Source organism: Schistocerca piceifrons, chromosome 1 (genome assembly GCF_021461385.2).
Source record: "Schistocerca piceifrons isolate TAMUIC-IGC-003096 chromosome 1, iqSchPice1.1, whole genome shotgun sequence".
NCBI classification, from domain to species: Eukaryota; Metazoa; Arthropoda; class Insecta; order Orthoptera; family Acrididae; genus Schistocerca; species Schistocerca piceifrons.
The window spans coordinates 1254300130-1254320591 of record NC_060138.1 but is presented as its reverse complement, the minus strand read 5'-3'; the positions used below and the strand labels follow the sequence as shown (position 1 = coordinate 1254320591).

The following is a 20462-nucleotide window of genomic DNA, read 5'->3' as shown; positions in this document are numbered from 1 at the left end:
ACTACCATAAACAGTGCCAAAGCGTACAATCCTGACTCACCTGCATCACCTACAGTCACCCCAACTCGTATATATGAATAAATGCAAAGTAAAGGCGTCATATACTAAACCAAACTTACCGTCTGTTTATCCCAACAACTTCATGCTTTCTATCTACACCTCAAAGAGATTAATTGTAGAACCACTGCTTTCCACTACATCCAATACCCTTGCACGTCCACATATCATACTACATACAACAATACCAGCCCCAGTCAACTTCCATCTTAATGTATAAGTCATGTACACTCAAAACTAATCCTACATCATCTTCAGCTAGCCCAAAATACTACTTTAAAACATTTACCTAACCCTGTTTCGTCACTAAATACATTATGGCATACTAGCAGCACAACATCCCATCTATAATATCTGTTCTCTCAACACCAACAAAATGCTCTCCATGCATGTGTTATATCAGCATGTCACCAATGCGTTATTTGTCAACATACACCATATGAAGCACAGACATTCCTACCATGTTAGCCTGAGTTAGGGTTGCATTGACTGCCTGTGCCTTTCCAGTACTTCACCCTTTCAGTTTGCCTCAAGAATATGACTGTAAGGCTTGTAGCCATCTACATCTGACCCTACAACTTCTTCAGCCATAATCGTCACACTATCTTCACCTACATCACTGTCACAGACCTTAAGCTTTGAAACGTCCCCTTAGAAAAATTAATGAATGACTGTTCTGGTAAACCCCTTACGTTATTTGATTTTCAAACAGCTGAGCAGAACTGAACGTACTGAGACATTTCTCTCATTACTTATTTTGATCATCACTAAGCTGACACACAACATTTTTAGCGCAACGCAATCTGACTTTCAATAATCCCTACAAAAGAATGGCCCTGAATAGCATTAAACTATACCTTTGACAAATCACTTACCTCACAACACTCTTCGTTACTCGAACTACTGCAATACAGCGAGCGCCACTACTGCCAGCTAAATAAAAGATTCAAACTACAGAAGGCACTAACTACTGATAGGCATAGTTAGCAAATGAAAGATTTTGATAGAGAACAAACAATGTATTTACCTTAATAGTGTTCAAAGTTCATAATATATAGCAGTTCATGACATCCAGTCTTACAAATTTACTGTCTCTGATGGACACATGTCCAGATCATCCGCTCTCAAAACTCCGCCATCTCTCTCCCCACATCCACCACTGCTGGCGGCTCACCTTCAACTGCGCAACGCTTCGCGCTGTTAACATCCAGCTGCCCAACACTACAATGGCGAATATTCTAACAATGCCAACCAGCCACAGACTGCACACAGCACAGTCAGTGATTTTCATACAGAGCGCTACGTAGCTTTACCAATAAAAAACCTAAACAGCCTACTTACAGCTTCATAGCTGGTCCCCCAAAAATATTGTGTAGTGGTCTTACATTTCTGCTGGTATTTTGGGAGTTATATCCACAGAATGTTAAGAATAAACCAATCAGTGTGATTTAAGATTCTTTGTAAACCATCTGCTGGAGTTTGTTAATTTTTTTCCTTAGCTGTCTCTCTCTAACTAAACGAAGTAATGATGAACCTGTTCTGCCACTTCTCTTAAATAAACTTGATAAGGTCTTTAGGCTAACAAAACTGGTTTGTCAGGAAGACGATACGGTATTTCAGAATGTGTCCTTTTCATACATACTTTCAGAATGTCCCCTTGCCCCAAGCTCAAAACAGTGTATTCTTTAATGGAGTATGCAGATAGAAAAAAATATATATATCAAGTGGATCTGTATATGGACCATCGTGCCTTACACAGAACATCAGTGTCTCCATATCTCCCTTCACATCTTATGAATCATCACGGGAGTTATGCTTCCAAAGGCTTCGCCTACACTCTTACGTGATTTTTCATTAGTCTTGCGATGTTGTACCACATAATGTGACTTACGATCAAACAAAAATAAAGACGCCCCACGAAGGAATTATCCGAATGGAACGGAAATCAGTAGATATGATGTAAATCTCCAGACAAATAAATGATTACAATTTCTGAAAAATTGGCTGATTTATTCAAGAGAACGAGCTTCACAAGTTGGATAGTCAATAACACATTTATGCACCTCTGGCGCATTTGCAAGCACTTATTCAACTTGTCGTTGATTTACAAAGTTGTTGGATATGCTCCTGAGAGACAAAGGGATATCATGCCAAATTTTGTCCAATTTGCGCATTAGATCATCAAAATCCCGTGCTCCATGAGGGCCCTGCCCATAAGGCTCCAAACATTCTCAGTTGGGAGAAATTCAACGACCTTGCTGGCCAAGGTAGGATTTGACAAGCACGAAGACAAGCGGTAGAAACTGTCGCTGCCGCCGTGTGCGTGGTGACACTCACTGCCTTGCTGAAATATGAGTCCAGAATGACCTGGCGTGAAGGGCAACAAAACCGGGGGTAGAATATCGTTAAAGTACCGCCGTGTTATTCGGGTGTCTTGGATGACAACCAAAGGGAAAAGGAAGGAAAGTTCGGATTTTACGCCGCTCGACATCGAGATCATTACAGACGGAGCATAAGCTCGGAAAGTTTCAGCAGCGGCGAGGAAATCGGCATTGCCCTGTCAAACGAATCTTCACGGCATTTGCCTGGAGCGATGTAGGGAAATCACTGTAAACCTAAATCTGGGTGGTCGAAAGCTGATTCTAACCGTCGTCGTCCCGAATTTGAGTCTCTCTCAGTGACAACCAAAGGGGTCCTGGTATGAAATGAAATGGCACCCCAGACCATCACTCCTGGCTTTCGTGCCGTATGGCAGGCGACAGTTAGGTTGGTAATCCACTGTTGTCAGGGAATGCTCCAGATACATCTTCGCAGGTCATCGTGCTCATTTCTTAGTGGGAGTCATCACTGAAGACAATTCTAGCCCATGAAAGAGATTCCAGGCCGAATGTGCCCTATACTGCTGCAAACGAGCTTCTCGGTGTACAGAGAACATCTGGTAACGATCCTTGTCACTCAAGCACCAGCGGCACGACGGATCGATAATAATGATGAGTCCGGGGTTTTGATAGCCTCACTGACTTTCGCTCGGTCCTCACGTTTGTCGTCCCTCTAGGCCGACAGTTTCCTTTCTGTCGCTGTGATCGGCTGTGGTTCACCCATTCCTGCCAACATCATCGCATAGCGGCATCGCTCTTATTCAAATGTCTAGCAATTCTTTGAACCCAACTACGCGTCCCCTCTCATATGCTGACATCTGCACGTATTGTTCACGTTACTGTAGCGAGGCGTTGTTACCGTCCATCTGAGTACACGGAATGACATTCGCAAAACCTTTATACTCTGTTGTAGTATCCTCACCAGCTGCGCGGTGAAATTGCGCTGCAGCGTCACACATTCATCCACCGGCTGCGAAAGCTCAAAATTTTGTATTTTCCTTCGATAAATGTACGAAGATTAATTTGTAACCAATTTGCAAATATGTTTGACTGGAGACTGCTCAATTCTTTGACGGTCGACTGCACACGCTTCCTCTCGCGTTTTCTTACGTCGACTACGCGGCCTGCCTTTGACATTGCCGGGTAAAACAGCACATTTCTCTCAATCTAGCAGGGTTAATTTACAAGGTGGACCATCGCAAATGTTCTTATTATCACTCTCAATACTTGCTCTGTCTATGGATTTCGTGAAGCCACACATGCGCCTCTAATCGCTCATTTAGACAGTAAATTCATCGCCAGGAGTCACAGTTGAAACAATGAAATATGAAACAAAATAATACGATAATGACAAATCTTTTTGTCAACTCCAAGGCAGCGATGTAAAAAAAAAAAAAAATTATTTCCTCAGTTCTACAACCCCAAGTGAGAGATGGGGACTTTTCGGATACCCTGTAGATGAAATAGACTTGCGTAACCTTTATGCAATGAATCTCTAATATCTGTCTTTCAGAACAGATTCCGCCCTACTTAATTTCGGGTAATTACCTCCAGATATTTGTTGGTTGTTAGGTATTCTAACTATTGATCATCGATGATATAGCAAAACAGCACCTAATTTTATCATGCAGAGGAGACTCTTATTTCAGCTACCGTTCATAGAACAGCACATACTTGCTGTGATTGTTTTGCAGACGAGGAGTGGCAGCTGAAGGACAGAAGCAACGCTACGCTTTCCGTGGACACTGGCTGCCTGCAGTTGTTGGCCGACGCCCTGGACCACCCCACGTGTCCGCTGGAAGACCTGCCACCGGAGACGATCGAGCAGCGCGAGCAGTGCCGCGTCCAGCTGTGGGATGACATGGTGCAGAGGCTACCCCACATACCCGTCACCAGCTACCTGGCCTACACGCAGAGGGCGAGCGTCAATCTTTGCCTGTTGGCCTGGATGAGTGTCAACTCGTTCAGCGTTTGTCAGGACGTCTCCTTTAGTATGATACAGTCTGTGGATGATGCTCGGTGCTTCTTCGGTAGTCCTGACCACAAATCCTGTCCGGAATTGAACGTTACATATGCCATCTGCTCTGTTTCCAGAGCTATTCTGTTATTGAAGTGTCGCGATTTTTCCTTCCATAAGCAAGTCGAGGTATGTGGTGTCAGTTTACGCCCAGATGGGTTACATTCAGGTAAGATGGGAGGATCGTCGATCACTCCCTTGAAAGGGTATGTAAAGCCAACTGAAAGAGCACTGACCTACAAAGCCAGATTAAGCAATGCTACCTTGAAATACAAGGATTTTAGAATCGATCGCTTAAAACCTTTAGAAATTTCATTTATAGCTCTAAATATTCTTTTCCGTTCTCTCACTGCTGGGGTATACATGTACCTTCCCCAGCTACGCAATTTGCCTGGAAAGATATTCTTGTCCTTCCAGATCACAGGTATAATCCAGGTCTTGGGTTCTGAGGTCGTGTATCGTATGTCAGGTGTCCCCAACTTATCTACAGCGGTGCAGATTGATAGTGCCCTCACACTTCTCAGCTGTATGTGGCTAAACTCATTCTGCTACCAAATGTACGCATGCATTCGCCATCTCAGGCTTCCTAATGATCTTCTACCTGCTGAAGCAAGCAAGATATTCCGTCGTCAGGCGCTGTATGCACTAGCACCGTGGAGCATACTATGTGCGGCAAGTATTTCTTTGGAAAATACGAGCAAGTATTACCTGATCCACAGTCGGATACTATTCCTCGTAGGGATTTCAGTCTCGATAACTCTCAATTTGGTTCTCCTCGGATTGGTGGGATACATGTACCTACGTAATCGGAACGCCATGCGGCGACTCAAAATTTCTAGTAAAGACAAATTTGGCTCAAAGAAACAAATTGTTTTCCTGTCAGTTAAGACAGTCTTCTTAAGTGGCATAGGTATAATCGTTAGAATTGGTTTCCACCAGGTGCAAGGTATTGCACAGTTCGTGTACTACGTTCATATAGCTACGATGGCTCAGGGACCTCTGCTATTCGTTTTTTTCATTTGTAACGAATCAACACTCCCTTTGCTGAAGACGACCTTGCTAGTATGGTGGAAACCAGATACTGTCTGTCCGAGGCAAGAGTTGTGTTCGGCAGCTGAGAGAAATCTGGAAAGGAGAGCCGCTGTTCACTGTACATTTGCAGAATCCTCGTTGTCATGTCCTTGAGTGTTATTCTCAGAACACTGTTTCCATTGTAGACCGTACAGTTTCTGTTAGTTATAAAGATAGAATCTACCTTACGAGACAAAATTAGCTGTGACTGATATGTTAAAACAGTGACTCACTTTTGAAATCTGTTCATCATTTTCAACCACGTGGTTATTTCTACAAGGTAGCCTAACTACGTATAGTAAAGGACACTAATAATTAATTACAGGTGTGAAATGTAGCTTGAAGTGAACGCAAATTTTAAGCAACGGTGCTACACAAGATTGGAGTAAAGGCATTTTTGAGATGGGGTGTTGAGCGACTGACGAGTAAAGGTACCATAGAAGACGTTACAAATGAATGTATTTCCTGTGTGCTAGCTTTATACAAGGATGAACGTTATTTAGAAGAGAATGTATACAAACAATACTGACGAAGGAAAAGCATGTGCCTGTGCTCAACTAAAAGAGGACTTCTTTTTCCAGGAGTTAAACTGTATGTGTACAGTATGTACAGTTTAGTGAGATTTGTAGTCAGTAAACGATGGTCCATTTGTTCAAATACAAACTGACTGACTGACCTACGCAGATGAAACAGGTGTCTATGTATATCTGATGTCGAGTCCTACTGAACACTCTGCAATAAACGATACTAAGTAGATTTGATTTTTAGATACTCCGACTGTCATGACATGTAACAAGAAAGGGCTGTCATATTTGATGCAATGGCAAAATGGGAGATGTAGCCTCACTCGCCATCGTCATACATCACGCTGTAGGTGCCAGGTGCAGCTCATTTTCACACATCTTGGATCACAGAAGAACACTGACAGTGGAAGCGAACCAGGCTGAATCACGTATGATTCCACAGTGAAGCAAGCATTAACATTCTGAAGGATATATATGCATTAAACATTCATCGAATAAAATAAACTTCGACCAGTTTCAATCATAAATACATATGTAGTCTTCAGTTACTTAATTTCTCTCTCTTACTTGTCGAAACAAATTGTTTTGGACGCATTCTCGCTGGCGAAATTACTTGAAGAGTTGTTACACTAGCTCAGTGGTTCTGTAGCATATTTGTTGCTCAGAGAGACTTGCTACGTATCACATGTTCCGTTAGCACTAAACACAAGACTGTCGTGTCCATTATTAGGGCGCTTAGATTTTGTGTCACGTAGTGTGGACAGTCAGACTTTTTTGGGGCGGAGGGGGGGGGGCTTATTATAGGGGGAAACCGACCGCATCTGCCGAGGCTAAGTTGCAAAACTCAGGGCTCAGTGCAGGGATTCGTGATCAGGCCACAGGGCCATATAGATAGATCATTCTTTTCCCAGCATGCAGCAACAACGTGTAGCATACCTAAACGAGACAACAACCTTCATCTGCAAACCTCTACTAAAGCAAAACGGAACGTTGAAAATCCGCCTTACGGACATTATGGTTTTAATTGTGAAGTTGGATCTTCTACGTTATCCACCATGTTTGTTACCTTGTTTTAAAGTTTGTAAGTACACTTGTATTTTTATCCATTCTCGTAATTAGTGCTTATGGCTCTCGCATTACTTTCATTTATAGGAGTTTAATCATTATCATTGTGTTTTCCTTGTTATTCCGATACACTCCTGATGAAGTAGTTACAAACCACGAAACCAGTTGTACCTAAACAAAATTGGTTTACACAGTGCTGTTTGCGGAGTTCCTGCTGCATCATCTACTACCACAGCAGCAGGTGCCCGGACCACAGAGTCGTTTGTAATTATTTTCAGTACGTTGTTTATTCCAATGTTTGTTAGTGCCACTAATGCGTCAGGATAAAACTACTAGTAAATCTTGAGCATTATACGAATCAGACGTTTCAAACGTGGAAGATTGTTCTCTTTGGTGTTCTTGACTGGACAAATGTGAATCAGCGTAAACATTTTGAATTTAAGATGTTATGTTTCTAGCAACTCTGCCTGTTTTCAGAGGGATATGGTTTGCGCTTTTGAAATTTTGTCCGAGTCTCTACAAACGGATTCGTCCATCGTGACGCTGTAACCAGAACCGGAACTCGTCTTTGCTGGAGCAGGAAAGTCGGCTGTCTTGTAAGCCTTCGTATGAACAGGAATTTCTTTTTGTTCGGTTGATTCACATTTCCTTTTTATGAGAAATTCTCTGAGTATTTAGTGCTTGACATCATTTGTAGCGTCGCATGTCCAGCTGATTCCCAGACATTCAGAAAGTCAACTTTACACTCGAGGACGCACACCTGTCAGGACTTCATCGATCTCCGAAAAGAATTTTGCTGCAGTACCGAACAGACTAACGGCAAAAATAATCATTCCATAAGTTTTTTCGAAAGTGAAATTCCAGTAATAGGAGACCTTACATAAGAGAATCGAACTATGGTGATTTCAACTTTCTTCACAGGCACAAGAAAATGTCGACTGATAATTACACAAAAAGTCAACGAGTACTGAAACCAGCATAATACTATTCTGGCCTTGTGACACGGACAGTCATTTCACTGGAGGGTGCCACAGTGTCAGAAAAGACGCGAAGCATTACGGGATGCAAGTGGTCCGCAGTAACGTTCTACATTTACATCTACATCGATACTGCGCAGTCGACCTTAAGTTGCGTGGGGGAGGGTACTTGGTACCAATACCAATCTTTTCCTTTCCCGTTCCACTCGCAAATTGAACGGGGGAGAACCGACTGTCTATATTCCTCCGTATGAGCCCTAATTTCTCGTATCTTATCTTCGTAGTCCTGGCGCGCAGTGTATGTTGGAGGCACCACAATCGTTCTGCAGTCAGCTTCAAATGCCAGTTTCCTAAATTTTCTCAATAGCGTGTGTTACCTCCCATTTCCTGATTGGCCTACTGAATTGCTACATAATTGACCGTGATCGCGTATGCCTAATGAAATTTTACAGTGATTAAGGCTACCATTATCGAAGGAAAATAATGCCGGTTAGTAGGAGGAAATTGTACAGATGCTTCTGAAGGAATGATCTAGTCTAAACCTAACCTTAAAAATTGATAATAGTTTTGAAATGGATGGGAAATAGTGCAATCGCTCACGAGCCACACAAGGGAAAAGGGTACCACCTAATATTTTTAATACAAAAAATGCTGATAGTACAAAAAAATACTGATTAGCAAACAAGGGATAATTTACAGTCGCCAAGCCAATAACGCCATGAATCTCCAGAACCTTAAGAAAGATAATGGCAAAGAAAATCAAATAAATAATCAATGGTGTAGCAACAGAACGTTGTCTCCCTGTCCCACAACACAACAGTTCACGAGAAAATAAATGAATCGGAAAGCACTGAGTTTATAGTTACTCGACCTGAAGCACTAAATTTTGAAAGCAAAGTTAACCGAAGTTACTGGGGAAATAAATGACTGGCTGTAATTGAAGCTTTCTTACTTAAAAAATTACTCTCAGTAACCTTAGCGTAACGTGATGCAAAATTTGGAAAAGAGCAAGCTATTTACCTTTAATTATTGAAAGACGGAACTGAATTCACTTTAAGCAAATGAGTAAGTGAATTTACTTTTAACGCAAGAGCAGTAAGGTACTTACAAAGCCAGCAGAAGTCAATTGCTAAGCTAAATACAAAATAAATGAAACTGACCACTCTTAATTTGTGCTGTATGCCAGTGAAATTTTACATTACTTTAAGTGAGTGAAGTTAATACTCAAAATTTCAAATTCGTGAAGGATCTGTTATACAACTCAATAATGAACAGTTACAGAGACAGCAAAATTTAAACAAACTAGTCATTAGCAAAAAAACAAAACTGGTAGTAAACAGTTCACCAATTTTCATATTTTTACGACACTCGGTGACTGCATGGTAAAATAAGAGACTTTGTATAGTAATAATGTCTGGGACAATTACAACACAGGTGACACACATGTTTTAACTATTGCAGGTTATTACGAAAGAAAATTAGTAAGGTTTGTGAAGGAAATGTCACTGAGTAATGCCTATACAATATTAGCAATACACTGTCAGTTAACAGTCTTACGATGTTGTAGCTTTGCGGACGACAGAGAATGTAGCCGAACAGTGCTGAACTGCTGCTGTTGCTGCTTTTTGCGAACCACGAGTCGTTTCCAGATCCACGGATAATTATGTGACAGGCAACAGTTAGAATTGCTGGTTGTAAGATTACCCTCCCGCACATCACCATTATATCTCTCTACTATATGCAAAATTTTGAAAGCTTCGAGAGGAATAAGATATACGAAAGAAAAACGTTTTACTTGTCTTCATTTTCTCTTCTTGTTGTTGTTGGCTGCAAGTCTTGTTGTATCTAGGCGTACATCCTTGAGGCCGAAATTTTGATTTAACGGGTTCTTGATGACGGAACAACTGATGAAGATTTGCCTGTTGCTATGATTATCTCTTTATTTTATCCCATTCCTTTACATCACACCGACTTTGCACTTCCACTTCAGAACATCAATTCACACTGTTGTTGACAAGATTAGAAATTCGTCGACTTCCATCATAGGCATGCCCACTAGTACATAACAGTCTGTATATTCACGATATTCCAAAGAGTTTACAAAGCAAAAGAGTTCACAAAGTTTCTCGGCAGAAGAAGAGTCTTGGATAAAATATATCATTATTTTGTAAATGATTTTAGAAAAAATATAATAACTTGCGTTACATCATGCAATTAATAATATGAATTTTTAGTAAACCAGTAATTTCGTAATTTCAAATATTTTTAAAAGAAGAGGAATTTTAACTGTACATACAGAGTACTAACAAATTAATTTCTCTTTACACATTTTACCCATAAACATAACACATCGTATACAAAATCAATTGAAGTTCATTCAGTTAGACAGCTGATGTAATGTTCACCTATACAAGAATCGACAGTCTACATGGTATCGGTTATCTCTATAAAGAAAGGTACCGTTAGGTGAGGGTGGCCCATTACACGGTTCCTCCACCTGTCCAGTTCAAGCGTGCTCTCAATATTCTCTGGTTAAGGTAGCAGATATACCTACACTCGCGCTATCACAGCTGCACACCGCGTCGGCGGAAGTGCCCAACGAACAGTTCCGCACTCTTTCATGACTCAAACTGCTCCGCTTCATCTCTACTCGCAGCGCTACAGAGACTCTCCACGCGCAAAGATAAACAGCGTCACAGCTACGCTACTTTGTTGTTGCTATCCATACGTTTAAATAAGTTCCCTTGGCTATTAACCAGGTGTGACCTGTGCGACTTTCCAGTCTTTGGGTACGGATTTTCGTCGAGCGAACGGTTGTAAGTTGTTAAGTATGGAGCTAATGCATCAGCATACTCCGAAAGGAACCTAACTGGTATACACTCTGGACCAGAAGACTTGCTTTTATTAAGTGATCAAGTTGCTTCACTACTCCGAGGATATTTACATCTACGTTACTCACGTTGGCAGCTGTTCTCGATTCATATTCTGGAATATTTACTTCGTCTTCTTTTGTGAAGGCATTTAGGAAGGCTGTGTTTAGTAACACTGCTTTGGCAACACTGTCTTCGATAGTATCTCCATTGCTATCGCGCAAAGAAGGCATTGATTGTTTCTTGCCGCTAACATACTACACGTACGACCAGAATCTCTTTAGATTTTCTGCCAGGTTTCGAGACAAAGTTTCGTTGTGGAAACTGTTATAAGTATCTCGCATTGAAGTCCGCACTAAATTTCGAGCTTCTGTGAAAGATCGTCAATGTTGGGGATTTTGCGTCTGTTTAAATTTGGCATGTTTGTTTCGTTGTTTCTGCAACAGTGTCCTATCCCGTTTTGTGTACCAAGGAGGATCAGCTCCATCGTTTGTTAATTTATTTGGTATAAATCTCTCAATTGCGGCCGATACTATTTCTTTGGATCTAAGTCACATCTGGTCTACACTTACATCATTAATTTGGAAAGTGTGGAGATTGTTTCTCAGGAAGGCGGCAAGTGAATTTTTAACTGGTTTTTTGAATAGGTATATTTTTCGCATATTTTTCGAGGATTTGGGGATAACAATATTCAGTCTCATCACGACAACCCTGTGTTCATTAATCCCTGAATCGCTTTTGATGCTCGTTATTAACTCAGGATTATTTGTTGCTAAGAGGTCAAGTGTGTTTTCACAACCGTTTACTATTCGGTGGGCTCATGAACTAACTGCTCGAAATAATTTTCGGAAAATGCGTTTAGCAAAATTTCGGATGATATTTCATGCGTACCTCCGGAATTGACCATGTATTTTCGCCAACATATCGAGGCTAAATTAAAGTCACCACCAACTATTATCGTATGAGTCGGGTACGTGTTTGAAATCAAACTCAAGTTTTCTTTGAACCTTCCAGCAACTGTATTATCTGAACTGAGAGGTCGGTAAAAGGATCCAATTATTATTTTATTCCGGTTGCCAACAATGACCTCTGCCCATACTAACTCACATTAACATTTACTTCGATTTCACGACAAGTTAAACAACTTCTGACAGAATCAAAAGCGTCACCGCCAACCGTGTTTAGCCTATCCTTTCGGAACACCGATAGGTTCTTCGAAAAAATTTCGGCTGAGCTAATATCTGGCTTTAGCCAGCTTTCAGTGCCTATAACGATTTGAGTATCAGTGCTTTCTATTAGCGCTTGGAGCTCTGGTACTTTCCGAACACAGCTACGGCAATTTACAACTGTTATACGAATGGTTCCTGTATCTACGTTCTTCCTGTGTTCAGTCTGCACCCTTTGTGACTGAAGCCCTTCTTGTGTTTTCTCGAGATCTTCTAACCTAAAAAAACCGCCCAGTCCTCGCCACACAGCCTCTGCCACTCGTGTAGCCGCCTCCTGCGTATAGTGGACATCTGATCCATACTGCAGAAACCGAAACCCAACCACCCTTTGGCGCAAGTCGAGGAGTCTGCAGCCTACACGGTCGCAGAACCGTCTGAGCCTCTGATTCAGACCCTCCACTCGGCTCTGTACCAGAGGTCCGCAATACTGACTCACCGTAATACTGACTGTCGTAATTGTAGCAAGCAGAAAGGTTGTTTCAATTTAGCAGTTACTTTGATATTTCTTTGTAATAAAAGTTACAGACTATGCCACAAGTTGTAAATTAAAACTGTGCTCTGACAATCAAATTCAGGATCCAAGTTACGTAAAGTTTTACTACCAGTTTTTTATTATGAAAGTTACTCTATTTTTTAGCATATGAATTAATACTGACTTTGGCATCATTCTATTTCTGACATCATTTATACTACAAACAAAGGTTTCATTATTACTTAATTGTGCAAAAGTTGGAAAAATATGTTATGATAATCTAATAAATTAATGTTCACTTCATTTTTAGTTCATTTTCTGATTATCTTGGTTCATACAAAGGGATAGGATTGATACTACTTGGATAATGACTCAGGAAAATTATTTATTTGACAACATGCACGAAAACAATGTTATTCAAGCAATAAAATTCCAACTACTCTGGTCACTCTGTTACAGTTTTAGTCATAAAACCTCTAGATCTTACTTCACTTCATGATGCCGTTGGTTTGTCGAGTGGCTTCATTTAGCGGTAAGTAAGGCACAGGTTGATCTTCTTGCCATACCATAGCCAATAACAAGGCCCCACAGTACTCTTGATCTTATGAGAATTACTCTTGCTGCATTTGTGCAGTGCACAATAAAGACCATACCTTGCCCATATTAAACAATTCAATTTTCACTGCTCCACACTTTGGATACAGACTTTTGTCTCTGCACTTTTGCATAGCCACACGTACGAATACATACAACCAATGACACCAATCTTCTCCTCTCGAATTCCAACTGCTACTACTGTTGGCATGCTCACACGCACAGCGACAATGCATTTAAATTTATTCCACTCTTTGACAATAATTTTTCCCTGACTACACCAGCACGTCTACTTAAAAAGTGCTAAAATTCCATGCGTATTCCCTTTCTTAGGCAACAAATAGCATTTGTAACTTGACAACATATTATAAGAATAATATTCAGCACAACTAATAAAGCAAACTTTGCAAAACACGTAGAAATTGTATGATCATCCACAGAGTTGTGGTTTTACATGTGCCCCACGTTTTACTATTCTTCATCACCAGATGAAGAAACAAGGAAACGTTCAAACCAACAACACTGTGGATACCATACCAATATGTTACATAAATAATAAAATCAACTTCACACATAGTATCACATTGTAATAATATCCCATTGTATTCCACACTTGAAAACTAACACCAGAAACTTCTAATATTCACAGCAAATAATGTATACACATGCTATAACAACAGTCACTCCTTCCTTTAAACACTAGTGCATAGAAAATAACCATAACTTAAAACATCACAAAATCAATATTCTCTATCACACAGCATGACATTCATTTGTGTCCATTTTCAATTATTTTAAATTTTATTTCCTGTAAAAGAACATGACATTTTCTATGCACAATATTGCACTTCCTGTACAAGACTATGGAATTTCCTGTGCACACAACAGTGCACTTCTTGTAAGGTACCCTGGCATTCTGTGGACACAACAGTGCACCTTTACACTTCACTGTGGTGCTTATGTGCCAAGCAATTACGTATGCACGCTGTTTCTCTTTCACCCCACTTACAATCCTTTGTCTTGAAAGTAAACTGTTTCACATACTTTTACCTGCAACTTAAATGACAAATCTTAGTTCATTTGCTTTTACATCAATATTACATACGCCAAATTTTCTCGATACTACTAAAATTAAATCTTATCTACATACTCTTTAAGTACATGGCTCCTTTACAAAAACAGTTATTTGTATTTTCATTGTAAAATTGTATCTAACTCATAGAATGCATAGGTTTATGTGGCATAGGTCCATGAACCATGGACCTTGCCGTTGTTGGGAAACCTTACATGCCTCAGCTATACAGATAGCCGTACCGTAGGTGCAACCGCAACGGAGGGGTATCTGTTGAGAGGCCAGACAAACGTTTGGTTCCTGAAGAGGGGCAGCAGCCCTTTCACTAGTTTCAGGGGCAACAGTCTGATGATTGACTGATCTGGCCTTGTAACACTAACCAAAACGGACTTGCTGTGCTGGTACTGCGAACAGCTGAAAGCAAGGGGAAACTACAGCCGTAATTTTTCCCGAGGGCATGCAGCTTTACTGTATGGTTAAATGATGATGGCGTCCTCTTGGGTAAAATATTCTGGAGGTAAAATAGTCCCCCATTCGGATCTCCGGGCGGGGACTACTAAGGAGGATGTTGTTATCACGAGAAAGAAAACTGGCGTTCCACGGATCGGAGCGTGGAATGTCAGATGCCTTAATCGAGCAGGTAGGTTAGAAAATTTAAGAAGGGAAATGGATAGGTTAAAGATAAATACAGTGGGAATTAGTGAAGTTCGGTGGCAGGAGGAACAAGACTTCTGATCAGGTGAATACATGGTTGTAAATACAAAATCAAATAGGGGTAATGCAGAAGTAGGTTTAATCATGAATTGGAAAATTGGAATGCGGGTAAGCTACTACACACAGCATAGTGAACGCATTGCTGTGGCCAAGATAGAAACGAAACCCACGCCTACCACAGCAGTACAAGTTTATATGCCAACTAGCTCAGCAGATGACGGAGAGATTGATGAAATCCAGATTGATGAAATGTTTGATGAGATAAAAGAAATTGTTCAGATAGTGAAGGGAGACGAAAATTTAATACTCATGGGTGACTGGAGCTCGGTAGTAGGAAAAGGAAGAGTAGGAAACATAGTAGGTGAATATGGAATGGGAGTGAGGAATGAAAGAGGAAGCCGCCTGGTAGAATTTTGCACTTAATCGTTGCTAACACTTGGTTCAAGAATCATAAAAGAAGGTTGTATACATGGAAGAAGCCTGGAGATACTGACAGGTTTCAGATAGATTATGTAATGGTAAGCCAGAGATTTAGGAACCAGGTTTTAAATTGTAAGACATTTCCAGGGGCCAATGTGGACTCTGACCACAATCTATTGGTTATGAACTGTGGATAAAAACTGAAGAAACTGCGAAAAGGTGGGAATTTGAGGAGATAGGACCTGGATAAACTGAAAGAACCAGAGGTTGTAGAGCGCTTCAGGGAGAGCATTAGGGAACGATTGACAATAATGAGGGAAAGAAATACCGTAGAAGAATGGGTAGCTTTGAGAGACGAAATAGTGAAGGTAGCAGAGGATCAAGTAGATAAAAAGACGAGAGCTAATAGAAATCCTTGGGTAACAGAAGAGATACTGAATTTAATTGATGAAAGGAGGAAATATAAAAATGCAGTAAATGAAGCAGGCAAAAAGGAATACAAAAGTCTCAAAAATGTGATCTACAGGAAGTGCAAAATGGCTAAGCAGGGATGGCTATAGGACCAATGTAACGATGTAGAGGCGCAAATCACTAGGGGTAAGATAGATACCGCCTACAGGAAAATTAAAGAGACCTTTGGAGAAAAGAGAACCACTTGCGTGAATATCAAGAGCTCAGATGGAAACCGAGTTCTAAGCAAAGAAGGAAAAGCAGAAAGGTGGAAGAAGTATAAAGAGAGTCTGTACAAGGGCCATGTTCTTGAGGACAATATTACAGAAATGGAAGAGAATGTAGATGAAGATGAAATAGGAGATATGATACTGCGTGAAGAGTTTGATAGAGCTCTAAAAGACATAAGTCGGAACAAGGCCCAGCAAGTAGACAACATTCCATTAGAACTACTAACAGCCTTGGGAGAGCCTGGCCTGGCAAAACTCTACCATCTAGCGAGCAATGTGTGTGAGAGAGGCGAAACGCCCTCAGACATCAAGAAGAATATAATAATTTCAATCCCAAAGAAAGCAGGTGTTGACAGATATGAAAATTGCCGAACTATCAGTTTAATAAGCCACGGCTGCAAAATACTAACACGAATTCGTTACAGACGAATAGAAAAACTGGTAGAATCCGACCTCGGGGAAGATCAGTTTGGATTTCGTAGAAATGTTGGAACATGTGAGGCAATACTGACCCTACGACTTATCTTAGAAAATAGATTAAGGAAAGGCAAACCTACGTTTCTAGCATTTGTAGACTTACAGAAAACCTTCGCCAATGTTGACTGGAATACGCTCTTTCAAATTCTGATGGTGGCAGGGGTAAAATACAGGGAGCGAAAGGCTATTTACGATTTGTACAGAAACCAGATGGCAGTTATAAGAGTCTAGGGGCATGAAAGGGAAGCAGTGGTTGGGAAGGGAGTGAGACAGGTTTGTAGCCTATCCCCGATGTTATTCAATCTGTATATTGAGCAAGCAGCAAAGGAAACAAAATAAAAATTTGGAATAGGAATTAAAATCCATGGAGAAGAAATAAAAACTTTGAGGTTTGCCGATGACACTATAATTCTGTCAGAGACAGCAAAGGACTTGGAAGAGCAGCTGAATGGAATGGACAGTGTCTTGAAAGGAGGATATAATATGAACATCAACAAAAGCAAAACGAGGATTATGGAATGTAGTCGAATGAAATCGGGTGATGCTGCGGGAATTAGAGTAGGAAATGAGACGCTAAAAGTAGTAAATGAGTTTGCTATTTGGGGAACAAAATAACTGATGATGGTCGAAGTAGAGAGGATATAAAATGTAGACTGGCAATGGCAAGGAAAGCGAGAAATTTGTTAACATCGAGTATAGATTTAAGTGTCAGGAAGTATTTGTATGGAGTGTAGCCATCTATGGAACTGAAACGTGGACGATAAATAGTTTAGACAAGAAGAGAATAGAAGCTTTAGAAATGTGGTGCTACAGAAGAACGCTGAAGATGAGATGGGTAGACCACATAACTAACGAGGAGGTACTGAATAGAATCGGGGAGAAGAGGAATTTGTGGCACAACTTGACTAGAAAAAGGGATCAGTTTGTGGGACATATTCTGAGGCATCAAGGGATCACCAATTTAGTATTGGAGGGCAGTGTGGAGGGTAAAAATCGTAGAGGAAGACCAAGGGGTGAATACACTAAACAGATTCAGAAGGATGTAGGTTGCAGTAGGCACTGGGAGATGAATAACCTTGCACAGGATAGAATAGCATGGAGAGCTGCATCAAACCAGTCTCTGGACTGAAGACCACAACAACAACAACAAGTAAATATGGTTCAAATGGCTCTGAGCAATATGCGACTTAACTTCTGAGGTCATCAGTCACCTAGAACTTAGAACTAATTAAACTTAACTAACCTAAGGACATCACACACATCGATGCCCGAGGCAGGATTCGAACCTGCGACCGTAGCGGTCGCTCCGCTCCAGACTGCAGCGCCTAGAACCGCACGGCCACTCCGACCGGCCACAGGTTAATATTATCATTTCATTGAAATACCCATTATTTATTTTATAATGACATTTCAAACAACGTTTATGTTTTTATTTTGTTTTATTAGAAAATTCAGTCATTTCTGCTTTGGTAATGCTTCAAGTCTACTATATTAGGCATTCCTAATTTTTTATTTGACCGTAGGTGAACTAGACAGAAAGCATTATGGTGAGGAATGCTTTCAATTTTTGAAGGATCTGTTATAAATGAAATTAAATTTCGATATTTCATTATCTGTCTCACTGGATTTCTCAAGAGTTTTAAGGAGAACGAGGACCCCAACTTTAAATTTTGCTGACTTTACTCTCTGCTCACGTCTTTTAATTCGTGCCTCAGCACGGTTTATCATTTTCTCTCTCGCCAACGTTTTTTCTGTGACATGTCTAAATCTTGTTGTGGTGGAAAATTAATCAGATCTTCTACTATACTTTTTGGTTTGTTACCTAACATAATTTCAATTGGACTGTACCCTGTACTCTCATGTGAAACGGAGTTTATGATTTCTTCAATTTCTGAATTATTCTTGCCTCACACCCTGTGATTACTATGGCAGTGAGTCCTAAAATACCTACCCAGTTCACACATATAGCGTTACAAAGGGTTACTTTGTGGATGGTATGGCGATATATGAATAACTTCTACACCTTTTTCTTTCATTCCTTCTTCCCATACCTTAGATATAAATTGTGGACCATTGTCAGATAATATTGCTTTCAGTTTCCCGATTTGCTCAAAATAAGCAACCAAGTTACCGAATATTGACTTAGCAGTAGCTTTTCGTAAACGGTATAACTTTACAAATTTGGAAAACGTATCTAACACGACCAAAATATATGCAAGATTTCCAGTAGTCTTTGATAAAGGCCCACATAACTCTGTTGCCAAAATTTCTATATTGTCTTTAGGTTGTATACTTTGCATTGGACCATAGCTAGTCACATTTGTTACTTTTACCTTCTGACGTTTATCACAAGTTTGTACTCTCTCTGCTATTTCCCTTTCCACGTTAATAAACGTTACTGACTCTGTTATCTTATCTACTCTGCTATCTTTTTTGGTCCGCAATGACCATATGCCAAATGAAAATAAATCACTTCGAGTACGTATTTAGATGGCCAACATGCTCGGTAGTGTTCTTTACTTTCATCTTTCCGCAAATACAACACACCATCATACACCTTGTAATATTTCCTTAACCTTTCTCCTTCTCCGTTTCTAGCACCGAATTTAGTTTTCACTAACTTTAAGCACTCGTCATCCGTTTGATATCAGCGCATGTTCTTACATATATCCTCCTCCTTTTTCTTCCCTTCATCATTTTTTAAATACATAACTTTGAACGTCGTTTCTCTACTTTCCCTATTACCCGATCCATTTGGATGGAATGGTAACCGTGATAGAGCGTCTGCTACACAGTTGTGTACACCTCTACTTCTTGCATAATAAATTTCGTAATCAAACATCTGTATGTATGTCGCCCACCTCGTCAGTCTGTCATGCAGTAGGCGACAATTCTTCAAAAATGTTAAGGCTTTATGATCTGTATGCACTATCACCTTGCATTCCCATAAAAAACTTTTAAATCTCTTAAATTCCCAAACAATAGACAGTGCCTCTTTTTCTGACATATCTCGTCAAAGTTCTACTCGCAAACGATATAGAACGACATTCTTTACTTCCTCCTACCACTTTTTCCTTAAACATATGAACTGCAACGTCATAATCGCATGTATATGTTCCCATATGGAACAGTAATGATAAATCAGGATGGTGTAAAATTTGGCTTATTATAAGTTCCTGTTTTAATCTGTCGAAAACTAACTGAGACTTTTCCGTCCATACAAATCTACTATTTTTCTTCGGTTTGTTATTAGCGCTCCGTGTTCAGGCCACAAGTGGCTCATCGGGACCATTCGACCCCTGTATCATCCTCAGTTGAGGATGCAGATAGGAGGGGTGTGTGGTCAGCACACTGCTCTTCCGGTCGTTATGATGGTTTCCTGTGACTGGAGCATCTACTATTCGGTCGAGTAGCTCCTCAGTTGGCATCACGAAGCTGAGTGCACCCCGAAAAATGGCTGCCGGCCCCAACGGTCACCCATCCAAGTGCCGGCCACGCCCAACAGCACTTAACTTCGGTGGTCTGTCGGCAACCGGTGTATCCACTGCGGCAAGGCCGTTACCTATTTTTCTTCAATGTATTAATTAAATCTGGATCATTGAAAGCTTGCCCATCCACATATTTTCGTCTTTGGTGGTTGGCAATCTCTAATCGTTTCTAATTTTCGCGGAGCTTTCGTTATTCCCATAGTCGTTACAATACGACCTAAGAATTCTAATTCCTTTTTTACAGATTCACATTTCCTGATTTTTAACGTCGTTCCACCTCGTCTCAATGCTTGAAAAATTTCTTTTATCATCTCATAATGCTCTTCCCATGATGATGTATCTACCAATACGTCATCAGCC

The 20462-nt window shown here is 40.5% G+C and overlaps 1 protein-coding gene across 1 annotated transcript in view; it reads left to right on the top strand.

Moving 5' to 3' along the window:
- Nucleotides 1-7612, top strand: part of LOC124780314 — a 154591-nt gene extending 146979 nt beyond the window's left edge. The window contains exons 7-8 of the mRNA XM_047253771.1: nt 4130-4621; nt 7590-7612. Coding sequence (XP_047109727.1) covers nt 4130-4621; nt 7590-7612 — 515 coding nt within the window. The remainder of the gene's footprint in view (nt 1-4129; nt 4622-7589) is intronic.
- The last annotated feature ends 12850 nt before the right edge of the window (nt 7613-20462 follow it).